The 24,900-nt window shown below is 37.1% G+C and overlaps 1 protein-coding gene across 2 annotated transcripts in view; it reads right to left on the minus strand.

The window, feature by feature from the left end:
• Nucleotides 1-24,900, minus strand: part of Pex23 (tectonin beta-propeller repeat-containing peroxin 23) — a 107,894-nt gene that overhangs the window by 22,025 nt on the left and 60,969 nt on the right. For both annotated transcript variants that reach the window (XM_083136717.1, XM_083136718.1), the window contains exons 11-17: nucleotides 22,245-22,410; nucleotides 20,865-20,968; nucleotides 16,489-16,631; nucleotides 15,107-15,326; nucleotides 7,481-7,600; nucleotides 4,953-5,103; nucleotides 1,197-1,396 (exon numbers count right to left, since the gene is read on the minus strand). In XM_083136717.1, the coding sequence (XP_082992843.1) occupies nucleotides 1,197-1,396; nucleotides 4,953-5,103; nucleotides 7,481-7,600; nucleotides 15,107-15,326; nucleotides 16,489-16,631; nucleotides 20,865-20,968; nucleotides 22,245-22,410 (1,104 nt within the window). The remainder of the gene's footprint in view (nucleotides 1-1,196; nucleotides 1,397-4,952; nucleotides 5,104-7,480; nucleotides 7,601-15,106; nucleotides 15,327-16,488; nucleotides 16,632-20,864; nucleotides 20,969-22,244; nucleotides 22,411-24,900) is intronic.

Below are 24,900 nucleotides of genomic sequence, written 5' to 3' on the forward strand. Positions count from 1 at the left end.
ACAAGAGAACTTCCCAAAGAAAAGGCAGTCAACCACTGATGAAATTCTGTTTCCCGCAGACTTGTACTGTACTGTATAGTGTATTTAGACCTATGCCCTTTAAATAAACCATAATAAACATGTTTTGTTGCTATAAACGGAGTTTTAATGCACTTTCTACTGTTCTTTTAGGTTATTTCAGTTAACCCGAACTTTTGTTAAACCGGTCAACTTATCCCCCCATTATTTTCCTGTAGTTTACGGTTATTACAAGCATAAGAAAACAGTTTTTCGTTGTGACGTTTTAGGAGAACACACGCTCCCTTCATCAGACATTTATTTTCATTTTGACTAAAGATACAGTTATAACAATGGTTAGCAATTTTTTAAACAAAAATAATCCGTTATATAAAGGATGTTCTCAATGTTACATTGCTGTAATATAGCAACTTAACTGTGAAAAGAAGCAGTCTGTTATTTTTATTTCAGATAAAAAAAAATGATCACATTATTTTTTTATTTAAAATTATGAATCCCAAATATCATCAGGTAATTCAAAGTCATCAGTATTTTCACAAAGTCTCTTGATGTTTTCTGTTACATTAAATTTTAAAGATGGTGGCTGACTCCATTTGTGGAAAAGAAAACTCCATACTGGATCTATGTTACCATTTTCATTATTTAATTTATTCTACAATGCAAGCAATGCATACATACAAGAAAAACTATTATCCCCCCATTAGTCTCGATTAACGAAGTTTTACTGTATGTTTCAGAAGGTTTAAGAGAAAATTTTACATTGTGTACAGAAGTTGCATGGAATCCACGTTTAATTACCCTTGACAATCATCCATGATTCCTAGAATTTTTGGTCATTAGACAGCCTGAACCCATACAGAGATGCTCCATGACACCTAGACCTTTCAGGTAGCCTTCACTGGGCATCACCTGATCAGCACATCAGGTTCAATTGTTGCTGTTGCATGACTTTCTCATGACCAGAGTCTACTATTGCTTTCAAGTAGTTACTCAACTGTTCTCGTGAAGCTGGGCCAACACCAAAGTTGTTGGAGTTCCCACCAGGGATTGAACCCTGGACCACTTGCAGCAAAGGCAGGAGCACTAATGATTTGGCTAAGTGGGAGCTCCTGTACCTACTAGACTCTGTAGAGAATTGACTCATGACAACATATCAACCTTACTGTGAATACACTTACCCACTGCCAATGCATTGAGAGCAGTTTGGTAGTTTCCAGGGACCTCTTCTGGCGACCAGTCTTGTCACTCCACATGTAGCGATCGGTAGGGAGTCCCCTGGAAGTGTAGCCAGTCACAGGATTCCACCTTTGATTCTCATAAACGTAGTACGAATGTGTGTCACTCATTGAGTTGATGCCTACACTGCTACTGCACAATCCTAAAAATATATACATTATTTATGGGACAGTAACAGTTGGGCTGAAAAGTTCGTAGGCTAACATAGTAAAAAATATTTTTTTGACAAAATTCGATTTTATTATTCAATATAGTTGCCTTCGAGGGCGATACAACGATTATAGCGGTCATACAATTTTTCGATGCCATTTTTATAGTACGATTTCTCTTTAGCCACAAATAGGCCTCAGTTTCGGCGATTAGCTCTTCATCAGTGCTAAATTTCTTTCCAGCGAGCATTCTTTTAAGGTCTGCAAACAGGAAAAAGTCACTGGGGGCCAGATCTGGAGAATATGGTGGATGGGGAAGCAATTCGTAGTCTAATTCATATAATTTTGCCATCGTTTTCATTGATTTGTGACTCGGTGCATTGTCGATTGTGAGCACGCGCGGCACCCATTTTGCACACAGCTTTCGCATGTTCAAATATTCATGCACAATATGTCCAACACGTTCTTTTGATATTTTTAAAGTCTCGGCTATCTCGATCAACTTCACTTTACGATCATTTAAAATTATTTTGTGGACTTTTTTGATGTTTTCGTCGGTAACAGCCTCTTTGGGGCATCCACTGCGTGCATCGTCTTCGATGCTAATTTCGCCTCGTTTAAATTTAGCAAACCACTTCTCAACGGTTGATTTTCCTGGTGCAGAGTCCGAATAATGTTTATCAAGCCAAGCCTTGGCTTCAACAGTATTTTTTTTCGCCAAAAAGCAATGCTTTATTAACACACGAAATTCTTTTTTTATCCATTTTTTCACAATAACAAAAGCTGCTTCACTCACAATGCTATATCTCACGAACTAATTATCCGGCAGCTGTGAAATTTATACACGTATCTTTTGAAGGTTAGTACTAAGTAAAAATCACATGGATTTAATTCTAGTAACGCCATCTATGAGTCAGCCTACGAACTTTTCAGCCCAAGTGTTACAATGTTGCAGTAAATTCTCACCTCAACTTCTCATGAAATTAAAATTAAAAACATACCAGAATCAGAATGATTCCAAAGAATGGTCAGGTTTTCCTTGGTCCTTATCTAGTGTTGGGTGATATATTGTCCAGACGATATATCGCAATATTGAAAAATATTGTCCAGGCAATATCAACTAGACAATATATATCGTGCTGCCAATATGTTGCCACAATATTTTGGTGATATATATAATGTCGGTGATATATTGGCATGGTATTTGGTGATATATATTGTGTCGGCAATATATCATCATGATATTTCACAATATATATTGTGTCGGCGATATATCGTCATGATATTTGGAGATATTTATCATGGAGACAATATATTGCTGATATCACGATACAGAAAAAATATCATATTGTATTGCCTGTGACCCTTATCCTTGGGGGGGGGGGGGGGACCAACAACAAACTCTCCGTATTTTGATTTTTCACAACAAAGTCTGTTATTACAACTCAATATCATTGCAGAACTTGGTATGGAAAATGATCCACCTTCAGATAATGCTAACATTGTTTAATCATCATAAAGTAGCTGGTTGATTCTGGTCCAGTACATGAAACTCCCTTTTGCATGACTATAATATTCACCTCACTTCTCTGAAACAACTATTGATATTCCACTTCTAATTTTTTCATTATTTATGTACATATAAATTAAGGCTGAGCCGATACCAGATGTATCTGTTATCAGAAAGTATTGAATTTATTTACAGATAGTTCTCTGGAATTTTTGTTTTCACTAGGTCACATATCCTGCAAAATTGCCGTGCAACACCTTCGCAAAGTCTATGCGAAATTCAAAGTTTATTTTCACTTTTGTGTTAAAAACTGAATTTTGTGATAACATAACATGTAATTTAATATTCTGATGTAATTCGTGTCAAAATAATTACACACTAACAAGTTTCAATTATTACAATTTTCAAGCATCGGTATCGGTGAGAATATCGACATTCATGGCCATATTTAGAGGGAGGGGGGAGTTTAGGGTTCAACTCCCCCCACCCCTGAAACTTCTGACATGTTGGATTAATGAAAGTTCAAAAACCAAAATTTGTAACACATTTTCAAAAATGTATTCTCAGTTTTACAAAAATACAACAGGGAGACAATGCTGAAATGATAGAGCTAGAATTTTCAAACGTTTTGAATTCTGAAATTTGAGGGAAACTGGTTTAATTCTTGCAGCTCACCTGCAACCCCTTCATTTTCACTTCTGCTGTCCTCTGTCCAGTGCTGTTCCTGGATCTGACTGAAAATTCCGTTGTGATTGTTCCAAAATTCATAATGGTAACACTGTTAACCCTTGTATCCAAGTTAATAAAACAGTCAAATGCTGAACAAGGAAAATTTATTTAATGTATAAAAAAATAAACACTAAAGACGTAACATTTCCACCCTCCGACAGGGTCTTCTTCAGACAAAGATCTCTTTTAATTTATTGTGAATTTTAAATCCCCCCTCATAAGTTCAAACCTAGGATATCCAGCTTTGTAGCACGTTACTCACTATCCTTCACCCAGCGGTCGATATAGTACATATATTTAACCTATATGCGGTCCTATAAAACACATACTTGTATAGTGCATAGTGGTGTTATATAATGCTGTTTGGTAAGCATAGGAACAATATGAGCATCGAAAGTGGGATCGAACTGCCTCCCCCCGAATTGACATAGTTTATTGCAAGTTACAAAATAGCAGAATGTTTGTTAGTTTTATTGTTAATAACGGAAATAAAGTCCAGTTAGTTAGCATTCGAACAGAATAACCAAAGAAAAACAGAGTTAGATCGAAAAATTGAGGTTACAATACAAACAGCAGGTTATGTTTTAACATTTAATCCAAAGAATAACTCGTTCCACAATTTTCAAATTCTAAAATTAAGTTTTGTGAATGGTCAAACAACTTTAACTTTATGACTAAAATTGTTCTTACTTTTAAAGCTTTTTCCTGAAGGTATCTAAAATTTAATAACAAAATATAATAACTGTAGATTTCAGTACACACTGCATGAAATGTAAAATAAATAAATAAAAACAGTTGCGCTGCATATTCACAATTCACATTTCTGATGGATAGAGTAAAAAAGTCTCATCAAGGATATAAGGACAACAATAATGAAAACTGTGGGTTTCACTTAACATATTCTGCTTCCAAACGTAACATGTTATCAATAATTTGTCACAAAATAAGAATATTTGAACTGGTTACACAAGTATCACATCTGTTCTCTATAGTGCTTGTTAAAACAGTGTAACTTTACACACAATTTTAAAATAACACAGCAAAGCATGGTTCATATAGGCAAATAAATCTATCATGTAATTTCAATAATGCATTAACACAAGAACCTAAAAAGTAACCCCTTACTTCCTTGTAATCACAGGGTCCTGGGTTCGATACCTGGCTCAGATCTCACTTTAAACTGTAGGTCCAGTCCTGATTAGCCTATCTGTGCATAAAGTGGACTTAAAAACACAAACAAACACGCAATACACCCAAAGTCTTCTGAAAGTGACACACAATGATATTTATGTGTGATTTATAACTCTTGCCTTTTAAAAACGTGCCTCCCCAGCCTCCGGTATACACCCAAGCTGTATTGTTGTAACCTATTCCCCAGGTAATTCCAAGAGCACACGTCTCTGCTTTTCTCAAATGGCCACCCATTTGCCTCCAGAACATTTCCAAAGGAGATACAATTACCTGGAATAAAACAGGCCAAATAAAATACAAAAAATAAAAAAATATGCAATACATATTAGGGCTTAGCTGATACCAGTGCTGCTGCTGTTATCAATTCCTACAAATATTTCAAAATTGTAACAATTCAAAGTACAGGTGAACCCCAATTTTTACATTCCTGGGCTTTACATTTCTCGCATTATACATTCACTCATCACGGTCTGAATACAGTAAACTGTTATACAATTTTAGCCAAATTTCCACTGGAACTTTATCATCAAAATCTACCAGAGTTTTTGCTTTAAAATATTCATAAGTGCACTTGAGATACACTTACTAACAAAATGCCTTCTCACTTAGTTGTAAAAATAATAAAATATGCATATTACACAAATTCCAGGACACTTAGGCTACATGAAAGTGCTGTGACACTCTTGCGAACTCTACAAGAAACTTTGACTTTAGAAAAGTATCGGCCTGTATCAGTGATTTAATTTAACTGATACTTTCTGATATCAGTCAATAGCGATAACATTGATAGCAGTATCAGCTCAGCCCAAATAAATACACATGTAAAATAAAAGAACTACACAAAATATCTAAAAGTTGCAATAAACCTTACAGTTAAAAAAAGAGGTCCCATCCCCTCCCATGAGATAAGGATGGTTATCAGACATTGACACAAATGCCAATACTTGGGAGTATACATAGTAAGAATTTACATTACTTTGGAACACAGTATAAATGTTATTATTCAGTGTCGCATGTAATTTATTATGACACAATATTTTTAATATTTTATAAAAAAAAGCTATCACTTAATAACAAAATCCACTTTTGGCATACAATAGTGAAATAGCATTTAAGGAAATTACAGATTTTCACAATTCAAATGATATTTGAACTCAGTGAATATGCTGTGGAAAAGTATCATATAATTCAGAAAATCTTTGTCTACAATAAAATTGGAAATGTTTCAATATTCTCACATAGGGATGTGCCGAAGCTGAAAATTTACCGATGCCGATGTACTCACTGATAATTTTTGGAACCGATACCGATGCCGATATTCAACCGATTCCGATACATAAGATTATTAAACAGAAATGGGATGTTATTTTCAGCATGACAAAAATACATTTGCTATGTACATTTCTATTGCATATCATATGTATATACATATATATTCTCAAGAGATGCGAATGTAGCTACATTTGCATCTACAAAATGTTATGAGAAACTTTAAGAACAACATGGATTCTCAAGAGATTAAACATTAGTACAAAAGCAGTTCTTTGAAATGCAAAATGAATTCCTGTTCTGCCAGATTCAACTTCAGAAACACGAGATGTGGAAGCACTTCAGGAAGTAACCTACTTCTTCTCTTATCGCAAATCTGTTCAGCAACACTGAACACTCAATCACTGAATACTGATGCAGCAGGTATGCCCAAGTATTTTCTCAGCACTTGCTTCAGGTTTGAATAACCATTTTTGAATTTCCAATACAACAGCAATGTACTGTTTTATTTCCAATTTATAGTTACGTTGATCCTCTGAATGAGTTTGCAATAATTTTATTACAAAAACTCTACAATAATGACGAATTATAACCAAATTTTCAATAAATATTACAAAACTAGAATATAAAACTTGTTAGAAGGTAAAACTCTAGTATAATCTGTACCGGTTGAAATATCGGATCTTTGCCGATTCCGATACCGATGCGTCAATTTCGGCCGATTTTCATTCATCTGTAATCGGCTTCGGCACATCCCTACTCTCACAGTATTTTTGTCATGACCTGCAATTTTACCAGTGCTCATCCTTTTCACATGTTAACTTCACATCCTAGTAACAATAGGAATATAAAATTGCCCTTGACAAGCAATTACAAAATGGTTGGATTTTTGCCCTTATAAAGTTATCATCAAATATTAATTAATATAAAAATAAAACCATAAGATTAAAAGAAGAAAGTTCGATGACATGGCCTAACCATAAGAAAACTAAAATGTTAAAAATTTTAATATAAAATTTGATGATAAAAATACAAGGAACATGGAAGCTGATATAATAAAACTCGATCTAAATTAACAGGTTTTTTTTTCTTTCTTTTCCTCCTCTCCCACAATTTTAAATTCTAAAATCCAATGGCTAGTAGCTAATAGGATAAGAAAAATAAGCATTGTTTACTTCTAGCAAATACCAGTTAGATGGATTGAAAAAATATCTTTCAATATTGGAACATTGTCAATTTTAAAAAATATATATACTGCTTGTTTAAATAAAGTATGTATTTTTCGTTTTGAAGTATCGCATTGCAAAAAATATCATGCCAGAACATCTCTTTATCATATATTGATTCTCTTAAATGGCAAAATATGACATGTGCTTACCATTTTTGATTGGTATTGCATTCTACCTAATGTGATATCTCCATTCATTTGAACATATGTCACATTATCAGGATTTAGTCTGTGAGCAAATGCAGTGTACAGCATCCCATCAATGAGTATCTGCAACAGATAACGAACTTAATATATATATTAGAAAAATTGGAAAATTCAAGTACAAAATGTATAGAGTCAGGAAAGAAGTGTTAGTTTCCTGCAAAAAAAAATTATATGTAATAATACTTGCAAAAAGTTTACAAACAAGAGCACAAAGACAGATATATTGTACACGGTGAGAAATATATACCGTATATACATGCCCTTTTTGCATTACAATGAATTGGGGAAGGTAAAGTAGACCAGGTGTCCTTCAGTTGCCTTTTTCACTGACTCGTACTATGCAGCACACCTGCACAGCTCCCTTTGTGAACAAAAATCAGCCAAGTGAAGGAACACTCCTACAAGACAGTTCCTAAACTTGTAGGAGCAACACAAACAGAACGAACCTGTGGGCTGTGTGTCCAGTACGCTACTCAGTTTGGTAAGCATTATGGGAAACAGAATAGGTAAGGGAATGATATTAAGCAAGGTGACAAGCACCGAAATCATCATATCACATCAAGAAAACAAAATAGAGGAAGCAAAAATTGAAAGTCAAGATGTGGCTGGTGCAATTGCCAGACTTGAATCCTCTCAAGCTTCGATCAAATCATGGAGAAATCTACAACGGTGTGGTCCACCAATGCTGCTCATCTCAATCTGGCTTTGTTCGATGTTTGGAATTTCCAGTGATAGACTGCCAAAGGTTCTTGGATGAATGCCAAGGTTGTGCCAGTCCGTCATCAAGGCAAGGGGAGACAAAACAAAGCCTAAGTCAAAATACTTGTGTTTACTTCCATTTTTCTTTCATTTTGGAATTTCCAGTGATAGACTGCCAAAGGTTCTTGGATGAATGCCAAGGTTGTGCCAGTCCGTCATCAAGGCAAGGGGAGACAAAACAAAGCCTAAGTCAAAATACTTGTGTTTACTTCTATTTTTCTTTCATTGCTTTACTGCCCAGATGCTTCATGTTCATGATTTAAGTTTCATGAACATAGTTCACAATGAGGAACAAGAAATACATTTTTATTTAAAAACAAACAACTGCATGTTTTGGTCTTGTTCCTAAATTCTTGTGGGTAGTGGAAAGTTAAAATATGAATTAATTCCCATGGACATTCTACAAAGGCTTATGAAATTATGTTATTTATGAAGATTGGGTAATTTATGAACATAATATGACCATATCATATACTAAAAGTGTGACGTATATGAAAGCCAGTCAATAAAGAATATGAATAAATTCATTACAATTAAATAGTGTGAGGTGGTAAGTGTATTTTTTCTGACTAATATGGATATGGACAAACTGCCATGGAAAATTTGAAATGAGTTGCTTCATACATCTGGCAACAATGGGCAATTACTAAGTAGCAGACACCTCCAAGCTGCAATGTTGCAGTGAAATCTGTACTAGAGGAGCTGTATGTGACCTTCAAATTTTTGTGCTTGTTTAAGAAAATCTGCCACGGAAAGTTACCAATTGTTGCAGCAGTTACAATGAAGTAGAGATGGACTGATATGAAATTTTGACTGATACCGATATAAAATTTACTGATACCGATAACCGATATTCTACCAATCCGATATAAAATTCCAATTAATCTTTGATGAACCAGAATGCTTCATTGACCTCCTTAATTAATGTGTGTGTTGAGGTGACTGCAGTGCGAAAGAAGTTGCATATTCAGACAGTTACTTTTTGAAAAGGTAGAGCATGGAAACTTAAAACAAAATGGCAGAATTTTGCACTATATTATAAGATATTTACAGATATATCAGATAGGTAAAATAATCCCTAAAATTAGGGATGGACTGATATGAAATTTTGGCCGATACCAATAAAGTACCGATATGAAATTTACCAATACCGATAACCGATATTCTACCGATCAGATATAAAATTAGAAATGGTCCTTGAAGAACCTGAAAGGTTCATTGACCTCCTTAATAAATGTGTGTTTCAAGGTGATAAAAGGTAAAGTGTTCCCATGTGCTTAGCACCACGCCTTGAAGGCGTATAGGGGGTGTGGTGGTAACGCCCCACACTCTCTTGATCCGGTCGTGAGTGGGGGTGATGTGATCAGCATCACGCCCCTGACCGCCTTTAACCCCCAGGGTTTCCCCCAGGTACCCATATTATTCGACGCTGGGTGGGTGCCGGGGCCGCTTTCAACGTTAGAAAAGTTCCCGGATTTGAACCGGCCGGGGATCGAACCCGGGAACTTTAGCATGGTAGTTCAAGTTTCAAGGTGACTGCAATGAAAAAGAAATTACACATTTAGACATTTACTTTTTTAGAAATTAGAGCATGGAGATTATCCATAAAAATTATAACAAAATGGCAGAATTTTGCACTACATTATCAGATATTTATTGATATATCGGATCAGTAAAATAATCGGTAATTTTACCGATAAAACGATACACCAATATGTCTATATTGGCCGATACCAATAGAGTACCGATTAATTGGTCCCATCCCTACCTAAAATGAAGATACTCTTGCACAACAAATAGCACTGTGCAGTTCAAAGGGTTTAAGGAAGCCAAAGGTAGGCAGTCTGGGTGATCTGGAAACAGATGTGAACAAGGTAATGATCAACTGTCATTGTTTGTGAAGATCATCACGTAGCAGTTATATTGATTGAATTAGGTTAATTTATGTCACTTTTCTGCCACTTTTGGATAAATACAATGATGAGGATGAGTGATGAAATTGATGAAGGGACATGCACAAAGAACACCAATGTCTATGCTGGGATTCGAACCTAGGACAGGTAACTGTTGATGATGATGGTAACTCTCATGGTAGTGCCTTCACCGTTCTTCACAAGCACTTTCACATGACACGTGTCTGTGAAGGGTTGTCAATGCTGTTTACCAATATTTGACCAAGAAAATATCAAATGTACACCACACCCTGACCTTGGTCTGTGAAGAGGACCCCCACTCCCTTTTTTGTTGTTCCTTCACCTGAAATTGTAACAAATAGGTAGGGACATGAAGTTTTAGTTTTAACGATAACACCATTGAAGAAAGCAAAATAAAGTGTTTAAAATGAATTTGTTTCGGAATTGTGAAATAACGCGAATTATGCCATTTTCAGAAAAAACACCAATTTTTACACATTAACACAAAAAATACCATGAAATATGTAATATAAACTGGAGATAACACTTCTTCTGTTCAAAAAGAATTAGCTGAACAGCTATTCTGTAATTTGTAGTTTAGCTCGTGATAGTTTGATTCAAAAGAGATTATCACGATTCATTTATTGCAGTTTGGTGTAGACATGACTGACAATGTTTACCCTCATCCTGAAATAGAATTCACTCAGGGGAGAGGGGGATCTTCCCAGAAAGGAATTTCGTAGGAAAGGGAAAATTTTCAGGGAGAAGCATGTGTTGTGTTTCGGAAAGGGTATGTAAAGTGTGTGTGTGTACTCAAACTGGTATTTTGAAGTCGCAGAGGGATTTTTGGGAATTGTTATGGAAATGTGATGTGTATGATTGTGTACAAATATTTGGGTGTTATCATTTAATAAACATTTCATATAGAGTGGCTGATGAGATGAAATAGTTTTCCAAATGGAAGAAATTTGGTCATTTCTCACAAAGGTAAGAAATAATTTATTTTTGTAATTAAAACTAAAATTTGTCTAAATTTTCCAGAACTAACGCAATGTGAAAATCTTCAGCACTGAAAGAACAGAAAAAAACGGATGTAAAAATAACCAAAAATACGTTAAAAGTATTAAATTTCGTCTACTTACGTAAGTGAGTATATATTAGTTGTAAACTACGTTTTGGAAGCTTTACTGCTTCCTTCTTCAGGTGGTCGTATTTTAGGCTCGGAACATCAAGCCACGTCGGAGAAGTGTCATACGAAGATACTAGGTAAAAGGATGGGGTTAAAAATACTTCATGGCACCCGACACTTACAAATTTAAAACTACCTTTGTTAAAAAAAAAACCTTAAAACTCACGAAAAAACAAGTTAAAATCACCAACACGGTATGCTTGAGTGGCCGTTGAAAGCCCTAGTTCCTGTCAAGGTGAAGCGTGCGAGCAGCTGGTGTCGCGCTACGGAGTTCAAGGGAACTTCCTCTCCTAGGAGTGGTCCCTCCCCCCCTTTTTTGTCATCAATCCAAGGAGAATTCGCGTTCCACTTCAGCTGCTTTATTTACCTCCGCGGTGACATGGAAGCCTATCGAGGCATTTTTGTCATATACGAGGGGCGATCAGGTTGCTCCGAACCTAACATAGAAGGAATGACGTTATGATTGATTTTTTATTTTGTTATTGTTTAGTGATCCTTTATATGCTTTCATTCTGAATTGCAAGTCTGAGTAGCGTACAGTTTTCTTTTTACAGGGGTTTAACTGAGTGAAGTTGTGTCAATGTGCCAGAATGGAGAAAACTGAGGTGAGAGCGGTGATCAAATATTTTGTGAAGAAGAAGTGGATGGTATCCATAATTCATGAGGACTTGGTGGATACACTAGGGGACACTGCTCCTTCATACAGTATGGTGAAGAGATGGTGCCGTGAGTTTAATTGTGGGAGAGAGTCGTGTGAGGATGAACATGCAGGTGGAGCACCAAAAACTCTCATGATGACCAAAAACATTAACAAAGTCCACAATATCGTGATGAAGGATCGTCGAGTCACTATCCGTCTTGTTGCTGAGATGTGTGGCCTGTCATATGGTACTGTTCAAAACAATTACCCAGGAATTGCAAATGAAAAAAATTGCTGCAAGATGGGTCCCTCAAAACGTCACCCCAGATCAGAAGCGCACCCAAGTGCCCATCAGTCAAGAACTTCTTGACAAGTTTTGTGCTGATATAGACGATTTCCTTGCCCGATTTGTAACTATGGACGAAACATGGGTCCATCACTTCGACCCAGACAAAATCACAAAGCATGGAGTGGAAACACCCACATTCTCCACCAACGAAGAAGTTCAAGGTGCAAACGTCAGCCAAGAAGGTGATGGCCTCAATTTTCTGGGATTGCAAGGGTGTCCTTCTTGTGGACTATCTACAAAGAGGCCAAACCATCGCTGGCACATACTACACTGACCTAATCAAGAAATTACGTGATTTCATCAAGAAAAAGAGGCATAGGATGTTGACCCGTGGTGTGCTCCTTCACCAGGACAATGCACCTGTCCACACCTCATGCATTGCAAGGGCGGCTATCGCAGATGCATCGTTCGAATTGCTGCCCCACCCACCCAATTCCCCAGATTTGGCCCCCAGTGATTTCCATTTGTTCAAACATTTGAAAAATTTCTGATGATTCTGAGGTGATAAGGGCTGTGGACTCATGGTTGGAGGACCAGTCGGAAGATTTTTTTTGCAAGGTATCCAGATGTTGTAGCACCGATGGGAAAAGTACATTGGAATTTTAGGGGAGTAAAAAAAATTGAAACCCTATTGCCACTCTTTCTATGTTAGGGTCAGAGCAACCTGAATGCCCCTCGTATATTGTCCCACTTTTTAAAAAAGCTAATCCATATATCATCCAAATTGCCGTCGTCTCGGTTCAGTTTATTTCTGTTTCCCACACAAATAAGTGCCGTTTCGTATACATTCCTATCCAATTTACTGTTACTTCTTTTGATAATCTCCCTTTTTATGATTCTATGCCCGCTGTTTATTACGTGCTCTGCAAGCCCCGTTTTCGGATCCCTTTCCTTAATATTCTTATTGTGTTCTCCCCATCTAACATGCATGTTCCTGCCTGTCTGTCCAATATATTCCATACTGCAATCGCACTCGATCTTATAAACCCCTTTTTGTTCATGTGGGTTACTTTGGATTTTTACCCCCCCCCCCCCTTATAATCTGTGAAATGCTTTTCAATATTTCTAGGGGCTTTCATCCCACATTTCACACCATATTTTTGCACTGTCTTTTCAATTTTCTCCGCGAGTCCTTTCCAGTATGGGATCCCAACATAGTGAACTTTACTATCCAACTCTCCCTCCTCAAATTTCTCCTTTCCTAACCTGCTATCAAAATCGGAGTTCTCCTTCGCGATATTCTTCCTCGCTTTTCTGGCTAACACATTCATTTCATATTCGGAGTACCCATTCTTCAATCCTACCTCTATTATCCATGATATTTCCTTTTCTATTTCCTTGGCATTACTACATAACCTCAGCCCCTACAAAAAAAGTTTAAATAAACATTGGATTTGACCCTACTAGAATGTTCGGATGTTTTATTCATATAATTCTGAGCCTAAAATACGACCACCTGAAGAAGGAAGCAGTAAAGCTTCTGAAACATAGTTTACAACGAATATATACTCACTTACGTAAGTAGACGAAATTTAATACTTTTAACTTATTTTTGCTTATAGATAGTGAGTAATACGCACGGAACCAATATGCTATGTAAAAATTACACCGATTTAAAAATAATAACACAGAATTTTGCCCTAAACCACAAAAAATAACAGAATTGCAGTAAAAAATAACATCGAAATTTAGGGAAAAATATAAAACTTCACGTCCCTACTAATAGGTACACGTTTTGGCTAGACTGGAGCTGTCATGAAAAAGGCAGAGGTGGTTCTGACATGTCACAAGATGGATTCCAGCACATATTCCAAAATTGTCAGACCCACTGACCCAAGTGCATTCAACTCGATGAAAAGTGCCATGTCTAATGTCTTCAGTGAGCAATAAATTCAATCTCATTCTGGCCCACATGAGCAGTGTGAAACAGCACCAAGGGAAACTGTTTAGAGAAACATGAGGAATGTACGTGGGTTGGAGATTTAATAGTGGCAACTATTTATTTACAAATGATACAAAAGAGATACCTCTGTGAAACTTTTACAACCCTTCGATGTAGTCACCAGCATTGTGTACTACCAATTGCCAGTAATGTGGAAAATGTAGTATTTCTGTAGCAGTGTCTGTTCTGTTGATGGTTTGAATGGAGTGGTCTATTGCCTGATGAATCTCTGGAACAGTTCGGAAGTGAATGCCACCTTAGGGATCAAATCAAAGTCACAGGGGCTTAAGTCCGGAGAGGGGGATGGTAGAGCACCTGCCAGCCCCATCGAGCTAACCAATCAGCCACATGTTGCGCTACATGCACCCGAGCACTGTCCTGCAAAATGATGGGAGGATTCAGCAGAAAGTGTCACCTCTTCTTTCGCAACCCAAGTCGAAGGTTATGTTTCAAAAATGAACAGTAATACTGCACATTGACAGTCCGTCGTTGATGTACAGTATACATTAAGATAACACTATCGCACCCGTACACAAACTTTCACATTAGTGGGTTTCTAACTACACAACTTTAGACTGCCAATTCCAATGATACTCCATTCCTCTCATCCCTGTGCATGCACCTAGTGTTGGAAGGAAGAATCCATTTACTGAGAGGTAGGTTAAGTACCAAACGAAAATGTGGTATAAAGGAGAAGCACCGGTTCCATTTCATGGTGTATATAAGTAGTCCTGCCACTATCAAATTTCTAACCCACATATAAACAGGAATCCTTACCTTGAAGCAATCCTCCTCACACTGTATGCCTAGCGTGAACTCGGATCCTGGTTTCAGCACCATCTCGCCATCCGTCTCCTCATTCTCCCACGTGCCTTTCTTCATTGAGTTGCGCACGATCTCCTGGTAATCAAATCGAGGGTTGACATGCAGGGCAATGTCTTGAAGTTCTGCATCCCCCTTCTCGCTCTGTGTCCGGTTCATTAGGTTAATAGAAAACCTACAAAATAAAAGAATTATTGTGTACTCTCACTTGAAAATATAAACTAAACTTTGTGGTGCAACAACTCTCCCTGTTTCTCTGAGTGACCCTTGGTCTGTGTATTGAGTCTCATTACCATTTTTAAGGCCTATGCATGTCTGAGTACTCAGACAATAAAATATGTTGTATCATGATAAAAACCTTATTTGTGTCTCTGGATATCATTAGATAGGAGCGACAGTGGTTTAGTCATTAAGGCATCTGACTGCCACACGGGGTCATTCCATGTCATTTCAACCAAAAAAAATGGGAGTTGGGAACCCATGCTCTCAGATTTTAATGAAACTTGGCACATCTAATCCTTCTATGGTGGTGAGAAACTATCTTTTTTTCTTTTTGAAACTTCACAATAATGTTAACCAAACAATACAGATTCCGGAAAAAAATATGTCAACATATCACACAAATACACCTGTGTCTTCCCCTTCACCACAGAAGTGCTCTCAACACTGTAAGAAATTATTCACACGGTGCCTCTTCTATTTGCTCTTGAATGTTCACCACCATCTCGCTCGGATCAGAATGTAAAGCTCTTCCATGGTGAAAAACTCCAGAAGTGACCGCCTTCTTCAGGAAATTCACTTTCGTGTGCCTGCCCGCTCAACAAGAAGCACTCAACTTTTTGCTTCTCAGAAGCCGAGATTGTGCCTCATCCAGCGCTCTCTGTTACATAGACTGCCCAGTGAATATAATAATCTAGGAAGCCAAAGAGACATTACAGTTTTAGAAGAAAGTTAGCTAAAAGTATGTAAGTTTCTTAACCACATGTAATTTTTCTGTTATTACTTTTGTTGTATTATGTTATTATTTTTGTCCTTATGTTCTATAAAATCGTTCCAATGTAAAATGGCTAACGCTGTATTTGGAATCTTCTATTAAATAAATAAGCACTAAAAATGCTAACACCACAACAAACAAACATTTTACATTGCACACATATTTTATTTTGAGCTGCATAGTGGCAGTGAAGGACATAAGTCATAACATGCAGAGGTCACTGAGACTTTCAATAATGGTGTGGTGAGCTGTGGCAACAACTGTGGTCCGTTTGCCAACGTGGTTGGTTCTTACGGTCATCTGCTCTTTTGGCAGGAAAACGGTATACCTTTATAAAACTCACCTTTTTGCCCCAACTTTCACATGGCCATCTACAGTGAGAACAGTTTCAGGCGGGAATCCATTTTGCAAGGGAATATCAAAAGGTGTTGATCTGCCTGCAACTTCAAGCTCCTGAGTGTACTTCTCCCCACTCCACTGGTGGCCCTAAACGAAAGAAATTAATATAAACAGTAACTTACACCAATTGCCATCATTTCACTAAGTAGCAGAAGTTAAAAAGGTCCCGTTTTGGCATTTACTAACTCATTTTACTCAAGTTTTAACCACATCATGTGGCACACTTCCTGTTGGCGTTTGTTTATTGTGATATGGCAGTTATTTGTTTTTCTGGATTCTACACAGAAATACTGCATTTTTTGTTGGTAGGTCTTTCCAATAATAATTGCCATCCTTTATCCAAAGATCCTGCATGTTCGTTTAAGTTTTCTGGTGGCAAATGATTTTCTTACATTAAGTTCAATTGGTCTTTTTGCACTTTTGATAAATTTAGTTTCATTCAATCTATGTTCTTGTATTCAAATAAATGGGTTGATAAATTAGATTTTTCTCTCTTTTCTGTAATATCTAGTATATCAATATCATCATAATATTGATATGAAAGCCATTTGGCAAGAAAAATTTAGCTCTCTTATTACTTGTATAAGAGGAAATTACATACATTTTTCTTTATGGCAATTAGAAATTAAACTTTGTTATCTTCCTACATGTGGTTTATCTTCTCAATTTCAAATAAAATTCTAAATTCTGTAAAAAAGATCAAGATATTAATTCATTTCCACCACAGTAAAACATTCAGAAACAATAAAGAAAAATGTTAGAAAAATACTCATAAGTCCAGAGCCATCTATTGTTCACCATAGCAAACCATATCCCAACATAGTAGCGATTTTTTTTAAAAGCTATTTTATTTCAAATTATTCAATAATAAGTTAAAATGAGACAATATTGTAAAAAAACTATTCAAATTTGTTAATATAAAACTTTGTAGAAATTATGTCAACTTGTATCCGATTCTGGAAAGAAAAAATATCAATAAAGAATGAGGTAAAAAATTATCACGACCACTACTGCAAAAAAAGATGGTTGAAGCTGAAATCAAAATTTTGTAAGTATCTTATTTCTTTATCCCAGGTTGTGTTTTACCGAAGCAAAGTGACGTGTATTATTGGTGTATTACGCCTAGAGTGCTTAAAAACGTCATACTAGTTTATGTTCATGAATTCTTGTGCAGATGTTCCCCTTAGTTTTTCCTATGTATTGTTTGCTCAGCTGCAGGTACAAGAGTACATTCCCAAGTTATTTAGTGGATCTGAAGAAGTCACATGATGTGGCAAAAGCTAAATAAAATACCGTATTTACGAGTGTATAATGCGCACCTTGGTTTTTGATGGGGAAAAGTGTTAGAAAATTTTATCTCTTGTATAATGAGCAGTATAATCCAGGTTCAAGAAATGGCTTTCTTGGGGCCGGTTGTATAAACATCACTAACTGGAGATCAGATTTGACCTGCGATTCGGGAATGAACTAAGTTCAAGCTTCTATCATGTTGTATAAAGCTAACTGTCGATTTGCCGATCTTAGATCAAATCCCGATCTTCGTTCAAAGAAATATGTTTGGCAACGTGGCAAATACAGACATGTTGCTAGTGTGCCTGTGATGTTGCCAATAACACTGAACAGCAAACATTTTAAAGTCGGTTTCGGAAAATGCATGTATTTAATATTTGATTAAAGAATAAATCGGAGGTGCTGGATGTAGTAAATATTCAAACATGTTGCAAATTTAGTAAAATCACGTAAATTAGATAATAAACGGCCATTTATTGCTTCTGTGAGTTCCACGTCGATGATTTGTCACTGACAACGAAAGCAAGTATCGGTTCTCGGTTGCAAAGGGGAGAAAGTATGCTTGCATAAATGGATTTTTTTTTAAAAACTCTGCATTTCTATATAATGCTAAAAATAGATATAACAACTTTCTTATACTCAGATTTGGAGCCATTGTTCATGTGAGGAGATGTTTATTATATTTATTTTGTGATTATACGATAACGTGTTACAGGTGGACCATTAGTTCCTGTAAGTAGTATACGCAATTTTTCTTGCCCTTAATTGAATAACCTACGTTGTGACTTGTGAAATATAAAATGTATTTGCATTTTCCCGAATGGAAATAAATATTGTTCTCTCAGATGTAAATTATGCCCAAAACAAATAATATTCGAAATAAAATAAGATACGTGTTATTTATATATCAGGAGGAGAGAAAGCTTTACAAACTAAAATGCAAAGTGCTCAGTTCATAAAGCACTAGATATATATACTACAGCCAAAGTTACATGCTCTGTTCCATTCTGCGGACAAAATTGAATTGCAATGACACTTGGCTGGATGCAGTAAAGCGAAATTGTAATATTTTTAACATCCGTGAACCTGGACCCTTCTTCATCCCAACACAAGTTTTACAATGGCATCAACAAGAAAACATAAGCGGGTCATATTTTCTGTTTGTATCAATCAACACTTGATTGTTCTCAAGTTACCATTCTCTGATCGTGAAATCAAACAATATGCTCTTGCAGTCATTTAAGGCAAATTTAATGAATGTAAACAGTAAATAACAATGACACACGATATATGGAAAGAAAGAAAAATGGAAGAAATATTTATCATTGTTCACCTCGTTGTGCATGCTTCTTCTTTATTATGGAAACACGATTTTATGAATTGATTCTCCCGTCTTGCCACATACATTCACTTGCAACACATTTTACAAGCAAATATTTGTCAGTTCAGCCATGTTACAACAGCTGAACTATGGTCAATGTCTGCTGATTGAAGAAAAATTGCGGGCCAACTTTGACCGCAGATCACAGGGACTTAATCTCAGTTCAACTTTTATACAACACAAAATCAGAGTTCAGCGTGACTGCAGATCAATTTTTCTGGCTAATCGAGGATCAACTGCTTTATACAATCGGGCCTTAGTTGTAGGTTGTAAAGCTGTTGCTAGCTTTCACTCTTTAAGCACCTTATTTATACTGTAATAGTAGAAAGGGAGATCAAAATTACATTATGGATTTGCAGTGCTCAGGAAGTAATTTTCTGTTACTTCTTGCACAATAAATACCGCTGATACACATTCCATCACATGGGAGGTGCATGCTTGAAGTCTGCCAGAACGGCACTGCTTTTCTTGTGTCACAGAACATTCTATTACAAAGTGAAAAATCGTGGAAAATGGCCTTTAAACTTTTATGCTTGGTTTTGCTCAATTTCTCTTTACTTTTTCTAAAAAAAGAAGCTTCAAAATTTTTTTTTTTCCATGACTGACGTCATTCAGGACCCTCAAACTAGCAGTTAGCAGAACAAGATTTCTTTCATTAAGGCATTTACATACTTCATATATGTCATATTATTTGGCCAGCAATACATTTTAATTATTATTTCCTTTCTCCTTATCTCTTCTTTCATCAAGTACCACAAAAATCAGAACGTTGCTTCATTTTGTGATGAGTTTATTTCAACTGTATTCACATTAGTGTTGCCATCTTGAATGAAATACTGTTGCCATATTCAGAAACTACAGAATTCAAGCTTTACAAAAATATATAACATGATAGTGTTCCGTAAACATGAAAAAAATATTCCATGCATAACATGCACCAAAGTTTTTGGGTGCGAAAATTTAGGAAAAAAGTGCACATTATACATGAGGAAATGCGTTAGATTAGTACATGCCAAAACTGAACCTTTTTACCTTCTGCTACTTAGTAAAAAGACTTCATTTCAAAACTAAGAATTATCTTTAAATGACATTTCAATGTGTGTATACAAATAGACTAAGAAGGGGGTTGATTAATAATTCTCTGAATGCCAGTGACTATGGTTCTACATTAGCCTAAAATGTTAATTGGACATTGTCTAGTGCTTTAAACTATACTTCCTCTAACATTATGTTTTGATGGAGCACCTCTCTTGTATTCAGGTGAACGAATTTATTTTTGTCAGTGTTGAGGATCGAGACTACAGCAGACCTCTGACTTCACTACAAATCCGGTGTGCTAACCAGCTACTCCACAGCACCCCCACCCCCCATATTCTGCATGAATAGAATTCAAGCAAATATGGTCCCATCCCCTCAAAAATTAGAATAGTAGCATAAGTGGAACACAAATGAGTACACACATGATAACTGTATGATACATAATACAAGATACACACACGATACATGAAACACACTTGTCAACAGACCAATTTGACGCATCTTCATCAATGATGCCCATAATAACATCAACGATTAGAACCAGAGCAAACTACAACAAAAGGTCATATGATGAAGTAAGTAATAGTATCTGTCATCACTAAAGCTCTTACCTCCATAGTTGCAGGATCAAATACAAAAGTATCCCCAAGCATTGTGGTACTCCATATTGAGTTCGGACTTGGTGGTCCATGTACGCCTCGCAACTGACAGCAAACTGAAAATATTTCAACCTAATTTTACTATCTCAAAAATGTATCATAAGAACATTTTTTTTAAAAAAAATATGCAATATAGTAAGCTTTCCAACAATCCACTCTATCCAATTTGCGTATTACGAGGGCAAATCGAAAAGTCTTTGTGCCTAATTTTTTCTAGCTTGTTTTAAGTGTTATACAAAAGTGAGATATACAAGCGATGCAATAGGCTTTTCTTGTAACGGCCCTATTGTAACTTCCAATTTCTTCCATGGCACGGTGCTGTTATCAGTTGGTAAAGATGGCCAGAATGCTCAGGAAGTCCACGCCATATGAGCAGCGAAGTGTTATTAGTTTCTTATGGTGCAAAGGACAAACGGCCACAGATATTCACAGGGAAATGGAGCCAGTGTATGGGGACAAGTGTTTATCATGCGAAGTGTGCAGTGGTGGTGCAAGGAGTTTGAAAACGGACGGCAAAATGTGGAGGACAATGAGCGATCGGGCAGACCTCGTTCCTCGCTGACATTGGACAACATTACCTGTGTTGATGAAATGGTGAAAGCTGATAGACGTGTTCATCTGAAGGACATTGTCACGGAACTTGGCATTTCCTATTGTAGTGTTTACGACATTGTTCACCATTCATTGGGATACCGCAAGGTGTTGTGTCGATGGTTTCCTAAGCTTCTTGATGAAGAACGTTGTTATAAAAACCAATAACACTTCGCTGCTCATATGGCGTGGACTTCCTGAGCACTCCGGCCATCTTTGCCAGCTGATAACAGCGCCGTGCCATGGAAGAAATCGGAAGTTACAATAGGGCCGTTTCAAGAAAAGCCTACTGCATCGCTCGTATATCTCGCTTTTGTAATAACACTTATAACAAGCTAGAAAAAAATTAGGCACAAAGACTTTTTGATTTGCCCTCGTATATCCAAGTGGGGTATTGACTATAAAATTGTGTGCAGCCGCAGCTGTTGCAGCTTTGATAATTTTGTCATTCAACTTTCCGTATCTAATGTTTTCTAGTATAGAAACAGCACTATATCCTGACTAACAAGTGCGATGGAATTACGCAAAGAAGAAATTTTTATATCTTGTATATCTATATCATCTATTGTAATCAAACCGGAATCAGCATCGTAAAGCCTCTGAAGAAGACTGAGTACTGTGGACTTTCCAATGCCAGATTCCCCAACCAATGCAACAGTTTTCCCTTCTGGTGAACAAAAAAAGAATACTGCAGGAATATCTATATATCCACTACGGAAATAATTTAACTTTGAGGTATACCTGATGTAATGTTGGCCATCCAATCCTCCATATCAACATCGCCAAAGAACTGAAGTCTTATCGGCATCAACTGGGCTGTAAGTTTAGAAGTGTGCAGTGCTATCCGTGGACTTGAGGGTTCACTGCAGCATACAATGCCAGTGATTTCTGACAGACTGAACTGGACCTGGAGGACATGATAAAATTAATAGTTTATTGGAAACACGAAAAATGTACAGTTAACACTTACAATACAGGGTGTACATAATAGAATATACCAGTTTCAACATTTTTTTTATTTCTCGTAATGTTGGGCATAGTGATTTTCTTTAAAAATACCTGCAAACATGTTCTGTCCCTCACTGCCACTGTTGAGAAATGGCGACTCCTCACCAGAAAGCATTCTGCTTATCTATCATGGCCGCCATGTTCTCCCGACCACACCCCATGTGATTTCTTCCTTTGGGGATTTGTGAAAGATCATGTTTACATGCCATCACTGAATTGAGAAACCGGAATGTTTCAGCCATTCAGTCCATCACATCAGACATGCTGAAACGAGTGTGGGAGGAAATGGACTTCTGACTTACGTATGCCATGTCACCAAGAGATCGCACACAACACTTGTAATGTAAGTTGCACAAACTTGGACAGTTCTTCTTTCATCCAATGTAACATTTGTTCACATACCATGTCGCTACAAGAATTTAAAAAAAAGTTGAAACTGCTATATTATTTTATGTACACCCTGTATATCTGGCTGCATACATACAGGATAAACATTTTGCCTTTTTTTGAGCTTGAAGCATTGAAGCAAGGCCTCAATAAGCAAAATGTTACTGAGAAAAGTTGTTCGTCTTGATGTCTTCTTCATGTTGTGAAAGTTTGTAGCTGTTGTGCTCATATTAGTGTGTTCCCATCACAGGTTTCTTGTTCAAGAACATGCTAGTTCATTTGTACGGTATTGAGGGATATTCAATCACCATGATATCACAAGCAAACTGAGCTCGGTCAGGTAAACTAAGCAGCTGGCACTCAGAGCTAGGCAGTACACTGTCTAATAGAAACCTGAATGAAATGATCACTTATTGTATATTATAATCTTCAGCCGTGGTGGTCTAGTCAGTAGGGCATCTGACTGCGACACGTGAGACCCGGGTTCAATTCCCAGGGTGGGTGATCTGAGGTCGGAATTTTTCCAGCCTTGTCCCTGCATAAAGTGGCTCTGGGGCTCACCCGGCCTCAAATCAATGGGTACCTGGGGGCACGCATGGCGAGTAAAGGTGGCCTGAGCATGGTGCTGATCCCATCACCTCCAAAAAAATGCAGAGATCGAGGCACCTTCATGGCACGGTGTTATATGCACGGGGGGAGGGGGGAACTTTACCTTTATCTTACCTTATATTATAATCTTATTTCATGAAATATGATTGATTATTTGATTTGTTTTACTCCACATTTCTTCCACTTTTTGGCTAATTGCTAAGACGAGGATGAGTGATGGTATGATGAAATTGAAGAAGGGATCCTCACATAGAACACACATGTCCAGGCCTGGGATTCAAACCCAGGATGCCAGGCATCGGCAGAATATGGCTATCCTTTTCCATAGTTAACAGTGGTGTAATGGTTTTTTTTCTGTATTAGATTCCACAGTTATTATCATGAATAATTACAGACTTGCAGGGATGATAGAAGGGAACAAACAGGGCCCCATCATGCTGAAACCACATGCATTGACGAACGAGAAGTGGGACAGCGGTGGATAGGGACCTGTTGCTTGGCCTGCCTATTCACCTGATCTGACCCCACTCGATTATTTTTGTGGGGTCATGTCAAAAGTGTTGTCTATGAGACACCTGTGAGTAATGTGGAGGAACTCTTGGCAAGAATCATTGCAGCCTGTGATGTGGTCCGAACGACTCCAGGGATATCAGAGCGGATGCGACAAAGATTATTGCGGTGCTGTCATGCCTGTATCGAGGCAGGGGGGCGTCACTTTGAACAACTGCTGTAATAATGGCTGCAGTTACTACTCATTAAAGCCACTAACGTGATTCTACTGTGCTTGTTTTCCACTTCGCCAGACATCTTCTATGTTTCCCCTCCACGTTGTGCGTGGTTGCCTGCCCTTCGAGGGTTTTGGCTTGTAACTTTTGACTGGGGCATTTCCAGACCAGGGTTCCCTATCTCATTTTGTTGCGTTTGTTCAGTTCCATCATCCCTGCAAGTCTGTAACATGGCCACAGAAGCACCCTGTGTTATATATGTGTTATATATGTATATATATATGTGTGTATATATATGTGTATATATATATATAATGGATAAAAGCAAGGAGGGCCAAAAGGGCTAAGTAAAAATCAAAGAAGGTAAAAGGAAACACTCACCGGACAGTAGAAAAATTCAAAATTTTCGTTAATTTCATAGCATCATCGCTGTCACACCGATGATGCTATGAAATTAGCGAAAATTTTGAATTTTTCTACTGTCCGGTGAGTGTTTCCTTTTACCTTCTTTGATTTATATATATATATATATATATTCATTCATTCTTAGGATCTTGTACAGTATTGTACAGGATTATTACATAAAAATGTGAGGCAGTTTCCTTCCACGTATGGATTGGATTGCTTTATGACCTGGTCAGTCCAGGTGGCATTGGAAAGTCTTAATG

The sequence above is a fragment of the Lepisma saccharinum genome, chromosome 15 (genome assembly GCF_977018435.1).
Source record: "Lepisma saccharinum chromosome 15, izLepSacc3.1, whole genome shotgun sequence".
Classification (NCBI taxonomy): domain Eukaryota; kingdom Metazoa; phylum Arthropoda; class Insecta; order Zygentoma; family Lepismatidae; genus Lepisma; species Lepisma saccharinum.